This window comes from Dendrobium catenatum, unplaced genomic scaffold, assembly GCF_001605985.2.
Source record: "Dendrobium catenatum unplaced genomic scaffold, ASM160598v2 fragScaff_scaffold_205, whole genome shotgun sequence".
Lineage (NCBI taxonomy): Eukaryota > Viridiplantae > Streptophyta > Magnoliopsida > Asparagales > Orchidaceae > Dendrobium > Dendrobium catenatum.
In genome coordinates, this window is record NW_021318667.1 from 407,911 (window position 1) to 421,463 (window position 13,553).

The following is a 13,553-nucleotide window of genomic DNA, read 5'->3' on the forward strand; positions in this document are numbered from 1 at the left end:
CGGCTTATGAGCCTTAAAGCTATCTAAGTTTAGAATAGTTACCTATATCATAGCCAATGTCCGATGATATCCAGCCCTAGCAACTCTATCCAGTAGAAATGGAGGTGAATGACCTCCTTAAGTCCCTTTGTTCATTTACACACCATTATTACTCATAATTTTATGCAAACAAAGAAAGTAAAAGAGTTATTAGAGGCATGTTTAATAATTACAATGAAAACAATTGAAAATTACTATTATATCAAAACATACCTTTTTTTAGGCTTACACACCAGCTCAGTTGATTTTGGTTTTGAAATTTTGGCTTCGATTATGCTTATATAGTTTTCTAAAATTGGTACTAAGGCACAAGAAGGGGGAGAAGAAGAAGAAAGGGAGAGAGAGAAAGAGAGTTAAGATTTTCTTTTAAACTTTCACTTTCTAACAATCACATAAACAACTCATTTTCTAATGTTTACACACTTTATTCATCAACTCACTCACACACTTCGATTCTCAATGTGTATACACTTCATTCTCCCAAGATATGCACATTTCTACACATTTTGCATTTCAAAATACACACTTTACTTCTCAAAATCCACATTCTTCACTTTGTTGTTCACATACACATTCGAACACTCACCCCTAAAAATAATACACTTCATAATTGCACACTTTTAACTTCCAAAAGTTTACATATATCACTTTCCAAAATTCGCATAGCTCACTTTTTATTATACACACCTTCCAAAATGTTTCACCTTTCAAAACATACACTTTTCAAAACATATATTTCATCTTTCAATATACTTCACTTCCCAAAATACATAAGTTTCACTTTCCAAAATTCAACATCTGACATTTCAATCATCACATTTAAATTTAAATGGTAGATAAAGTGTAGTTGAAGAATTTGTATGCCTTTAAAATCTTCTGAAACAAAAAAAGAACCTCATGTGCCATAAACATTCATGCTCTCAGTTTAACTAGAAATGGGTAGGTGAAGGATGAGAAGAGGGGAGTGAAACAAAGAAGAAGAAGAAAATGATTAGAGATGAAGAAGAGGAAGATGGAGAAGAAGAGGATGTAGAAGACATACCTACAACAAAGAGAGACGGTGGATTGGAAAAGTCGGCGAGAGAGAGGCGGACAAACACGACATTGTCTGGGTCCACTCCAGCAAGAGAGATACAGGAGGATGGGAACTCTATTAGGCTTCCTTGGGGTGGAATGGATGAGAGAGAGAGGGAGAGAAAGGCATGTGAAACTAAGAGTAGGAGTTCAAAATTGTGCGAATGAGAGGAAACATGTAGGGGTTTTGCGAAAAATTTGAGAGGAGATGGGGGTAAGGGTTTTCCGAACACAAAGATGGACGGCTGGGGGGTTCATTTCTTGCAAATTAATAGGAGATTTTTTCCTTGGGGTCGCACAAACTGGGAGGGGCAGATAGCGGGTTTACCCGCCCTAACTCCTCTCAAAACCATTTTTTTTATTTAAATTTTGAATGAAATTTAGGTGAGAAAAAGTCAATTGTAGTATTAATTTGGACAAATTTTAACTAAATTTAATTGATTAAGTTCAATAGAAAAATATTGAACAGATTTTGATACAATTGGAGGGTTTAATTGAGAGAATCTAGTTTGGAATTGACTTTAAAATTAATGCAAATGGATCAATTTAATCATATTCGCATCAATCTAATTTCAATTGATTGCGAAATGAATGATGATTGAAATGTGGTCCTAAGGAATGAACTCAGGAAAACCTACCTCATACAAAAATGAGATCAACAATATTAATTTTGAATCTTTGGAAAGACCGTCAATATACAAGACATTCAACTTCCTCTACCCAAGGAATTTCAATCACCTACTTCAAGCACATTAACAATTTCAATGTTAATATTATAATATGATTTATGAAAAAGATATCACTTGAAAAATATAGTTGAAACTTTTGCCAACTGTAAAATCTTTTGCCATGCATTGGTTCAAAATATGAAAACTCCATTAAAATAATTTGAATTTTATTGCACATATTTATTTTTTTCTTATTATCACTAAAATAAGAGTATTTTTTGAGAGATACTACCGACCGCACAGTATATGTAGGATATAATTGGCTTTGATGTTATCTTAACACACATATGAACATAATTAGAAATTGATGATGTTGAATCGATTATATAAGTACTTTCTATTACCAATTAAAAAACTTAGGTTTCATTTGGGATGACTTTCTTAGTGCTTTTTAAAACAACTTTTTAGTGCACAAATCAAAAGCTCTGTACTAAAAAATTTCTTTAAGTAGTTGCAAGAAAGTCATCCCAAACAAAGCTTTAAAGATAACATTTCATACAAATTAAAAAAATTTAATAGTTATCTCAACTTGTAATATAAAAATATAATTTTTAAAGCATATTCCTAGAATAATAATATCATCACGATCATCAATCTATTTCTAATAAAGTAACATCTTTAATTATGACTTTTGTAGAGATATTAAAACATGTCAAGAGCCATATGTCCACATTCCAACATCTACAAAAATTTTGGGCACTATTTTGTCATTTGTTTTGTTCAATCAGTTAATAGTCAATTTTGATGTTAAATTATTATTGGACATAATAGAAATATATTAATGAGGTTCTTTTTGTTCACTTTGTAATTTTTTATTTGACCAAAAATTAACTATCCTTTAGCTCGATTATTTTTAACATAGATTTAGGCAAGAAATTTTTATTATTTATTTTTTAAATCTAAATAAATTAATTTACTAAAAGCCACTTTGGTTGACATTAATTCGATATAAATCTCATACTGTAACAATGATTAAAAAACTATGAGTCTGATCGCTCACTTTGTCCTTAAAAAGCTATGAGTATGATCTAAATTGTAAATCAATATGAAAGTTGTTGCAAATGAAACCAAAAATATTCAAAATATGAATTTAATTCCATATAAATTAAAGAGATCCTAAAAAGTTTAATAATAATTAATTCTCATAAAAATCATAAATTTAATAGACTTAAATTAAGATAATACTTGCTAGCACGATCGTGTGTCGCTCAAAAAAAAAAAGATCAAACACTTGCTTGCTCGCAAATGAGGAGTTTTAGCAGTTTTGCCAAAAATATTAGAGGAAATAAGAAATTTAAAGAAGATTGGGTTGAAAAAAATCTAGGATGAACTGAAAGTCTGCAAATCAAAGCTAGTAAATATTGCGCTCAAATTAATAATTTTGTGCATGCATTAGGGTGGAACACATTTAAAATTTCACTATTAGTGAGGTTTGGCTTAAATGACCATGATGTACAAAGTTGGACAAAGATGACAGTAATACATAAGAATGTATTCTTTCCTCTTTACAATAAGATTTTAAGCACTTTTCTTGAGTAGTCCTAGCAATGAATACTTATGAAATAATGCACTTAAGGCATCTATTTCAGCTCCTTTGCTTTCTTAGCTAGAGAACCAACATTTGAAGCAAGAATATCTACACATATTTAAATAGGCTTAACCTAGCAATGAATACTTAGGAAACAATGCACTTAAGGCATCTATTTGTTCTCCTTTGCTTTCTAAGCTGGAGAAGTAACATATGAAGCAAGAATCCCTAGACATTTTTAAATAGGTTGAACTTAGAAGCAAACTTCATATTAGCATTCTAATTTGGAAAATCAAAAGGCTTCAGGTAAGAGACTATTCTTCTTTTTCCTTCTATTTTGAGAATTTGTTCATGTGAATGTGTAGTATGGTTAAAATGATTGAATATGAGTAATTACAGCTAAGGGTTAGATACTTTGGGATGAGCACTATTATCAAATTTCTTCTCTGTATACATAAAAATATTGATTTGATATGAAATGGCAAGAAGTTAATCTAGATAATCTACCCAACCAAATAGATGAAAGAAATAGTTGAAGTAAATTCAACATTTAATCTGATTCTAAGTTAAATAAAAAAAACAAAAATACTGCTAAGAAATAATAAGATTAATGAACAAATTCATTAAATACCATTTCCTAAATATGGAAAGACTAAAATCTAACAAATATGAGGTTCTTCATGAAACAAGATATATTTTTAACAAGCAAAGACCAAGTTATTCTATTCCTTAGGCAATGAAATAAGGGGAATGATGTTCTCATTTGTATCCTTCTACCCATCTCCCCTCCTTTTTCATTGGCTAGTTCACTTAGTACTTATGTCCATATATTCCAATCTTTTTATTTTAAATGATGATTGATGTATACTTAATAGAAGTTATCTTCTCAATATCTTAGTCCTCTTTAAATTCTGATTAGGCAGGTGAAAGATAATTTATAAATTTCAATATAGATGGAGAGCAAAATGGCACCTTCAATATTAGATTGGAAAGCTTAAAATTCGGGTAGAGGTATTCTAATATAGAAGATTAGGACTATAGCTTCAAACCAAAAGTAAACCCTTTGATCCAAGTCCTATTAATGAATATAAAGGAGAAATTCGACAATTAGCATAAAGGTGTTCTAATTATCCTTGAGTAGCTCTCTCAAGAAATTCATAAGAACAAAATAAGGAAATATATTTAATGGAGATAACTAACATATTTAAAAGATGGGATAAAAGTAGCATTAAATAGTAGTAGCATTAAAACCTATAGCAGTATTGTTAACCTCTATAATAAATAGCAGTTTAAACTTCTAAAAAATAAATTGTTATGTTTGCCTTCCCCTGCAATTCTAAAACTACCATGAAAGTCCTATGTAGTGAGAACTAACCATGTTGGTCTTATAGTGGTCCTAAACCTGAGGCTAGCTTTTTTATAGTAGTTATAAAAACTGTGACAGCCAAAAAAGGTGATGTAAAAGCTATTTTTCTAGTAGTATAAGATATAATTTTCTTAGATGAGATTAATCAATCATCTCCCAATGTGGCAATTTTAAAACAATCACTTACCGCCTAGCCAGATCCAATCCAAGTTTGTTCCCACCTAGCCTTTTAACTAGTGATTAATCTTTATAATGATATCCCCATATTAGTGATATTTGTGGTGTGGCTTACTTGAGAGGACACTTGGTGAGGGTTAAATTGGGTTGTGAGCCATAAAAAGAGTCTTATATAGGAGAAAAATATATTGATGGAGTTAATTTGGTGGTGAATTCTACGCTAGGACTATTATAAGGATTAACCTAAGATTTGAGCTTGAAATTTCAAATAACACTAGGGTGATTTAAATTTCTCATATCCAAAAAGCCTCATATCACTTGCAAAAGTTAGCAAATAAGGTATAGCTTTGATAAAAAAAATTTCATAATTTTTTGATGAGCTAGATATATTTTGTTTTTGGGATTTTATAAATGGTTGATTCTATAAAAATCCTAGTTTAGATAATTTGACTAGTTTGGGTTTGGGTTATTTATGGCAAGATTTGGAGTTATAGTGGGATTTCCTAATATGTGTTTTTGAGTTTCCAACAATTTTAAACTTGTTTAAGATCACCAAATCCAAACTTGAGCAATAATATATCATAATTCATGAATGCATTGGCTATGTAATATAAGTGAATTTTTTTAGAAAAAATTTGGGATAAACACAAAAAAGGACAACACTATATTATATAAAATATAGAAAAATAAAACAACTCACCAAAGAGAATTTGGTAAGAGAGATCACCAAACCCCTCTACGATGGCAAACCACCAAACTAAGCCATTTCTTAAAATTCACTCCAACTTCAAGAACATAGCTATATTAACATTTCATTTTTTAGAAAATAATGTTTAAATAAAAGTTAAAACAAGAAAAAAATTAATTTGAAATGTAGAGGTAAGGGATGAGAGTGGTTCACAGTAGTAATAACCATAATTTGAGTGGCCTAGACTAGTAACCATCATAACTACTTCCTCCATCCATGACTGGCCAAACCATTTCATTCTTCCCTATCTCTTTACTTGGTTGGACACTCATTCCATGCATGAGCCACTTTATTTAATCAATTAAGTACTTCCTACTTACCATTCAACACATAAAAAATCCACAACATAAATAGTAATTCTCACTCACATATAATTACAATATAAAATAAACTTATCATTTACATAATTAAGTAGAAAAAATATATAATTTGCTAAAAGTTTCTCCTATTGATGGGTCCACTATGCTTAGTTATAATTTTTATATACTAAGTTCTTTTGGTTAGACCATCAGTTTAATATAGTGCTTTTGACATTCTTAGTGCTACTTTAATTCCCCTAAATTACAAAAAAGTCTTATTTGAAGAGTTTTGGTCTAAGGGGTCAATTTCATGCATGATGTAGTTTATCACCTCAAATCACATCTATTAAGCCAAATTTCATGAATAAGTATCATTTTCTCTATCTCGTAAGAAATTTGAGATCTTGACTACACTATACTTCATTTGTGAGGATTTGATTCACCTCAATGAATGTGTGTTTGTTTGTCACTTACAAAGAGTGATTTTATTTAATTTCAAGAATCATCCTCTATATTTCAAGGTTGGATAACTCTCTTAAATGATATATGATAGTCCACATTATAAACCCAACTTGCCCTAGCTTGAAACATTATAGGTAGAGTTTAAGGATACCCCTCAGGATGTATTCTTGCTAGCACATAATCCTCTACATTAAACTCCTTAAAGGTTTTATTTATATTCAAAATTTTAGTGTATTTTTCATTAGTGATTTCCAATAAGTGTTTAATGTTTTCATGAAGGTTTGAATATCTTTTATATATTTAAATATAGATTCAAAAAATGTTTGTGAGGCTATCCTAGCAAGAAGAATTAGTCTCTTTAAATTACCACCAAAGATTTTTTATTATAAAACATGAGATTAATCTAATTATACTTAATTAAAGTATATGATTTTTTGTCCTTTGATTTTATGGTTTTATGTAAAATTTAGGTTTGTTGGGTTGTGCTTAGAATAATTTGTGAGGAGAAGATATCTATATCTTTATAGTTGGGTTAATGGATTGAGCTTAAAGGTGTTATCATTAAACTCAATATAATATGTGTTTTCTCACTTGTAATATATGGCATATCTATCAAATAACTATGGTCTTCCAAAAATTACATGAGTTACTTTCTTTTGAGGTACATCAATTCATACATGGTTTTCACAGATACTGACCTTAATAGGCACTATGCGTCTAATTGTGATGATTAATGAAGTATCATTCACTCAAATATTTATGTATTTCTTATCAAATATTTTGTTTTATCCATTAACATAAATCTCATGGCATTGATTTGCATTTATATAAGCTAGACTATGTTCCCATCAAATAAAGAGGTGTCATAAAATAAATTTAAAAAACAAAACAAAACAAAGAAAAAGTAGTATAAAGATCAATTATTATTATGGGGCCCTTCACGATTTTTCACAAACCGATGTGATCAACTAATTTGATAATTTGGAATGTTAGGTAAAATGACTAAGCATAATCACAACATGAATATTTCATATATATATATATATATGATCCAATCAATATAGATGACGATGATCAACCACTAGTGTGTGGGTAAATGGGAGTGGATGCTACACAAATCATCATTAATGATTGACCCACAATTTTGATAAAATGCAACAGTAAAACCATCAAGACGTACAGCAAAGCCCTATTCATAGCCATGATGGTGTTATAAATTTCGAACTCACCAAGAGAATTAGATAACTTAAAGTTATCATCACTAGTAATAAGAGCAAGAATAATATAAGAATTAGGAATATCAATCACATCCTTATAATCATCTAATAAACCTTTAATATGTGAGATAGCAGAGGCACATATGTTATCCTAATTTATCAGCCCAAACACCAAACTCTATCTTAATTCTTTTGATAAAGGCTCTAAATTTTATTTATTAATGAGAGCATGTAAGCATTTGGAATTTCTCTCAACTTCAAATACATATTTAGAGGCAGCCTTTTGTTTCTAAAAGGCCTCTTCTCTGTTTTGAAGATCATAAAGAAAGTTTTTATCATTATCTAAGGCATCTTTATTCTCATCACAATTGTCAGAGGCATAAATATTCTCATGTCAAATAACCTCCTCCTCAGCTTTAAGAACGCTAGCATAAATATTACCAAAAATATGTTTATTTCACCATTTAAGCACTTACTTATGGCATATCAAATTTAAAGAAAAATAAATAATAACATTAGGATAATCTAAGCAAAATAAATGCGCCATCCAATTATTTTTCACAACATTAAAGAACCTAGGAGCTTGAATCAACATATTTGGAAAATAAAAAGAATGAAAACCATTACTATCAATCAAAATAATTTTATCCAAGAAAGGAGCATGGCTAGAAGCTTTCTTACTAAGGTGTTCAATCAATAGAAGTATTAGAGAAAATACCTAACCACTCATTATTGAATAGGATTCCATCTATTATTTCCCAAATTTTATCATTGGACCAAGTAAAACTAGGATGAATAAAACCAATATCAGATAGGCTACATTCTAGAATTGTATTATTGAAATAATCAATGGCACCTACATTAGGATGTGAACCATGTACCTAATTTTTTAGAAGTAGAGGAAATAATGCAAAAATCCCCTCCAACAAACCAAGGATAGTTATAAAAATGCAAAAATCCTCTACTCTCTACCACAAGTTCAATCTTAGTTTTAGATCATTTAGCATAAACAATAGAACCATATCAAAAATATTAAAAACAAAAAAATTACATGGTAAAACTTAGTTAAAATCTCCTATAATAGAAAGCTTTAAAGAATCTTTCCAAAATAACTAAATTTTACATGAAGTGTTAACATAGGAATACTCTAAAACCAATTGCCTTTGACAAAGTAACAATTTGGTGAACATGTAAGAAAGAATAAGTGTGAGATCTACATAAATTATGTAAATGATAATGAGAATATGTTGTTTACCAGTGCCTCTAATATTCCAAAAAATAGAACTAATCATAAAAATTAGTCTTTCCAGAAGCTTGAGATTTAGTAACTCTTAAAGTAGTAGTCATCAAAATATATATTTTTTTAATTTTTCTTTTTATAACAATCTTGAAATCATCAAGTGATACATGTAAACCATTGGAATGAACATCATTCAACTTTTCATTGAATTAAAGTTACTCCGATCGAGGACTTGATTTCCCCTTCCTCCCAATTTGAATTCATTTTAGTAAAGGGAGAAAAACCCACCTATTTCTCTCCAGGCTGAAGGTCACATGAATGAGCTTTGGGGATAGTAATAATAGGTACTAGATTAAAAACGTCAATAGTACCTAAGAGTTTATCCCAAGAAATAGAGTTAGTATTTTGAAAAGGGATAACATACATATTAAAATTAATGTTAACATCAATTCCAAAAGGATATGACCGACCATACTTCCCTTAGGATCCTTGATAGAAGTATCAGGGGGTTGAACACATTAATTAAAGCATAAGTTACTAAAATATTGTTAAAATTAGTTGCACTTCCATTAGGATTCTTTTAGGAAAGGTTAGAGAATGATTTCTTTCATTAACCTCCTTAGGTGCAGTGTTTTGCTCAACAAAAGGAATATTGAAAATAAAAAAGTTATGAAGTGGAGGGGCTCAAGAAATATTCTCCTTCATAGCATCAACCACTGATTTATCATAAAGAATCTTTTTTTTTAAATGAGGGTGAAGGAAAAAATAATCATCTTTTTGATGACCAAGAGTATTACAATGCTCACAAAATAATGAAAAATACCCCATCACAACATTTTGAATATACCAAAATTTTTCTTGCCCAAGCTAAACACTATTCGGATAGTACTTTGTAATGTCTAATTCTATCAGAACACAAGCAACAAATTGTAAAAACCCATTAGTTTTAGCATTATCAATTTTAAGATGGCGACCAAATAAATAACCCAAACCATACAAAATCCTATGATAAAACAAATGGGGACGAAGATCATGGAATGAACCCAAATAGGGATGATTGCGGATTTTACAAAATATTAAAAAGTGGTAACCATCTAATCAATTTCATAAAATAGTTTTTAGCATAATTATATATATGAGCAAAAACTCTATTTCAGTCTGTATCATTGGACAGTCTGATCAAAACATGCCTAGGATCTAGAACTATAACAAAAAAAATCACCACCAAGCTTCCAATTAAAGAAAAAATATGAATAGAGTCTAGTTTAGCCCTGTGAGTGGTAACTGTACCAATCAATGTAAATTCAAATGGCACTACAAGGGAGTCAATATCTTTTTTAAAAAACTAAAGGAAAGGCAACCCGTGGTGGCTTGTGTCTTTGAGATTTGGGAAATTTGAATTTAGTTTGCCTTTCCTTTAGTGACTTGTGTAAGATAATACATCGAAATCTCTAGGTCTTTCATTTGTTGTGCATCAAATTTAGAATGTAGTGTTTCAAGCCAAATATTCTTTATCTTTATTGCACCATTTTCTAAAAGTTAACTTCATCGAAGGCTTGGCTGACTATTTAAGAGCAACACCTTTTTCTTTGGACATTCCTTGAAGGAGTACCTTTAGGTCAATGATATTGTTGCTTCAACTTGAGATTCAACGCAGCCTTTTCTACATCTTATCAAATCTCTTTGGACTTAAAAAATAATATTTATTTATTTCAAGATCAATTATGATATTTGAATAACATGAAAATGTTCAATTGTTTCATATTTTATTAATTATTGATGTTGTGGTTGGAATTTCCTTACAAATTAGAAAAATTTTCAACCCAACAATAAATTTTAAGTTTTTAGAAGACCGATATCTAAAATATTGAAAGAAAATAACTTTTGTGTAGTTTGAAATATTTTCTTCTATCTTCTAATATTTATTTTTTTGTTGTCTAATTCTAGCAGAAAACACAACATTTCCCAACCATAAGGAAAATTAAGCATTCAATGGCTGAAGCCATTGTCTTATCTATTATAGAAAATATTACTTCTACCATTGTAGTAACTGCATGGACAAAGATTTCCTCCCTAAAATCACCTTTATCAGAAGTTCATAGTAGGCTCGAGCATATAAAGAGTATATTTTCAGTAATGTCCGGCTCTCTAAAAGATATAGATGAAATGAAAGACTATAATCATGCAGTTGCTGCTTGGAGGAAACAAGTAATTGATGTAGCATATGAGGTGGAAGATATAGTCGATGAGTACTCTTATTTAACAAGAGAAAGACATCGAAAAGATTTCAAAGGCCTTTTCTACAATGTCATTCATATTTTAAGAGATGCTATAACTTGGTACCGAGCTGCTAACCATCTACAAAACATAGAAACAATGCTTAATAACCTTACGAATATGAAGAACCAATTTGGTATCTTCCCAAGCAAAAGAATGACCATAGGAGACAACTCGAGCAATAATAATGGAAAAATTAGGCGTTTTGCAGAATCCTCGCATTTCATGTTGGAAAATGATATCATCGGTATTGAGGAAAATAGAAATGTAATAGAGAATTGGTTAGTCGATAACGAAACTAGCCAATATGTTATAGCAGTTTGGGGCATGGCCGGCGTTGGTAAGACCACACTTGCTACGAATGTGTATAATAGGCAGAAGAAAAATTGTCGCTTTTGCAGCTTTGCATGGATCTCAGTTACCCAGACATGTAATATCAATGCTTTACTTAGAAATATCATCCTAGACCTATATGAAGGTAAGATGGAAGCAATTCCACAATCATTCAACACCAATGACTACCGGCATCTGGTACAAATTCTTCAAGGTTTTTTGCACCAAAAAAGGTATCTCATCGTACTAGATGATATTTGGAGCACTGAAGTATGGACATATCTCAAGAATGCCTTTCCGGATTGTAAGCTTGGAAGTAGAATAATTATAACAACAAGGGTCTATGATGTTGCAATAAATGCAGCTTGCAAATCTCATATAATTGAACTTGAGCCTCTACAGAAAGATGAAGCTCAGAGGTTATTTTGTCGTATGGTGTTTGGGGAAGGTGCCATAAAATATCCTCACGATTTAGAAGAGCTGACACAAAAATTTTTGCACAAGTGTGAAGGCCTACCATTAGCTATAGTGTGCATTGGAAGATTATTATCAGTTAAAGACAAGGACATGATATTGTGGAAAAGGATATATGATGGCCTAAACATTGGATCGACTGATCTCCGTAATGTGTACAATATATTTAGGATAAGCTTCAATGATCTTCCAGTTTATCTCAAGAGTTGTCTCCTATATTGTAGTATCTTTCCAGAAGGTCACAAGATCCAAACAAAAAAGCTCATAAGGCTATGGGTAGCAGAAGGGTTTGTTCAGAAACAAGGAAGCAAGTCATTGGAGGAGGTGGCCGAGGAATATCTTAATGAACTTACTCATAGATGCATGTTTCAGATCCATCGTATAACTGTCCATGGAACAATATCACGATACAACATTCATGATCTTATAAGAGACTTCCTTTTGACGAAATCTAGGGAAGATAATTTTTGTGAGATGTATCTTGGCGGTGAATTGAGTGGGGATATTCAGCGACTTGCTATATCAAAAAGTGCAAGTGATCTACGACTAGAAACTTCTCACCATCTCAGATCAATTGTTGTGTTTGATCCCAAAGCTTCATTCAGTAACCTCACGCTGCAAAATTCCTTCTCTAGCTTCAGGCTTTTGAAGGTGTAAGATATGAGTTTTGCTCCAATAGAAAAATTACCAAATGAAATCTACCAACTGTTCAACCTTCATTACCTCGGCTTACGTGGCACTAAGATTAAAAAAATTTCCAAATCCTTGGGAATCTTACAAAACCTACAGACTCTTGATATTTGGAAGACAAATGTGCAGAATCTGCCTTCAACTGTGGCAAAACTAAAACATTTGAGACACATTTCAGCTGGGAAATATTCAATAGTTTCAGGTAATAAAGCCAAATTTCATCCAGTGATGGCTCCAAGAAAGATTTGTGACCTTGCGTATTTACAAACCATCAAATATTTAGCCGCAAATGATGAAATTGTAAAGCACATTGGGAATTTGGCTGAGTTGAGATCATTAAAAATTGGATGGGTGACAGAATCACAAAGTGAGGAATTATTTGTTGCTCTTTCTAAAATGGAGAGACTTATGAAATTGGAAGTCGATGCAAGACCGAATTCAGCTATTTTCAATTGGGAAGCCTTCCCTTCTCTACCACCCTATCTTCAGAGGCTCAACTTGCATGGTATATTTGCAAAGGGTAGACTGCCACAGTGGTTTTCAGGACTTGTCCAGCTCAAGACTATTGTTTTATATGGTTCTTGTCTTTCAGAAGATTCGCTTCAAGTTCTTGGTCCATTACCTAATCTTTTGTTTCTGGGCCTCTATGATGATGCCTATGTGGGGCAAAGGTTATGCTTGCAAGAATGCTGGTTTCCAAAACTTCTCGTATTCAAACTAATTCAACTAAATAAACTAAACAACATCGAGATAAGAAGGGGTGCCATGCCAAAGTTGTTTTATCTATTCTTAGGAAATTGCGTAGAATTAAAGATTGTGCAAGGCATGGAGAATCTCCCGTCACTGAGAGAGTTGGTACTAGATGAAGTGCCTAATGAGCTTATAAATAGCTTGCATAATA

The 13,553-nt window shown here is 31.3% G+C and overlaps 1 protein-coding gene across 1 annotated transcript; it reads left to right on the forward strand.

Annotated features, from left to right (window-relative positions):
* The first annotated feature begins 10,952 nt into the window (after window positions 1-10,952).
* LOC110095724 (disease resistance protein RPM1-like) lies at window positions 10,953-12,619 on the forward strand. The gene has a single exon (XM_028692976.1). It carries the CDS (start codon window positions 11,015-11,017, stop codon window positions 12,617-12,619), a length of 1,605 nt encoding a protein of 534 aa, XP_028548809.1. The 5' UTR covers window positions 10,953-11,014.
* The last annotated feature ends 934 nt before the right edge of the window (window positions 12,620-13,553 follow it).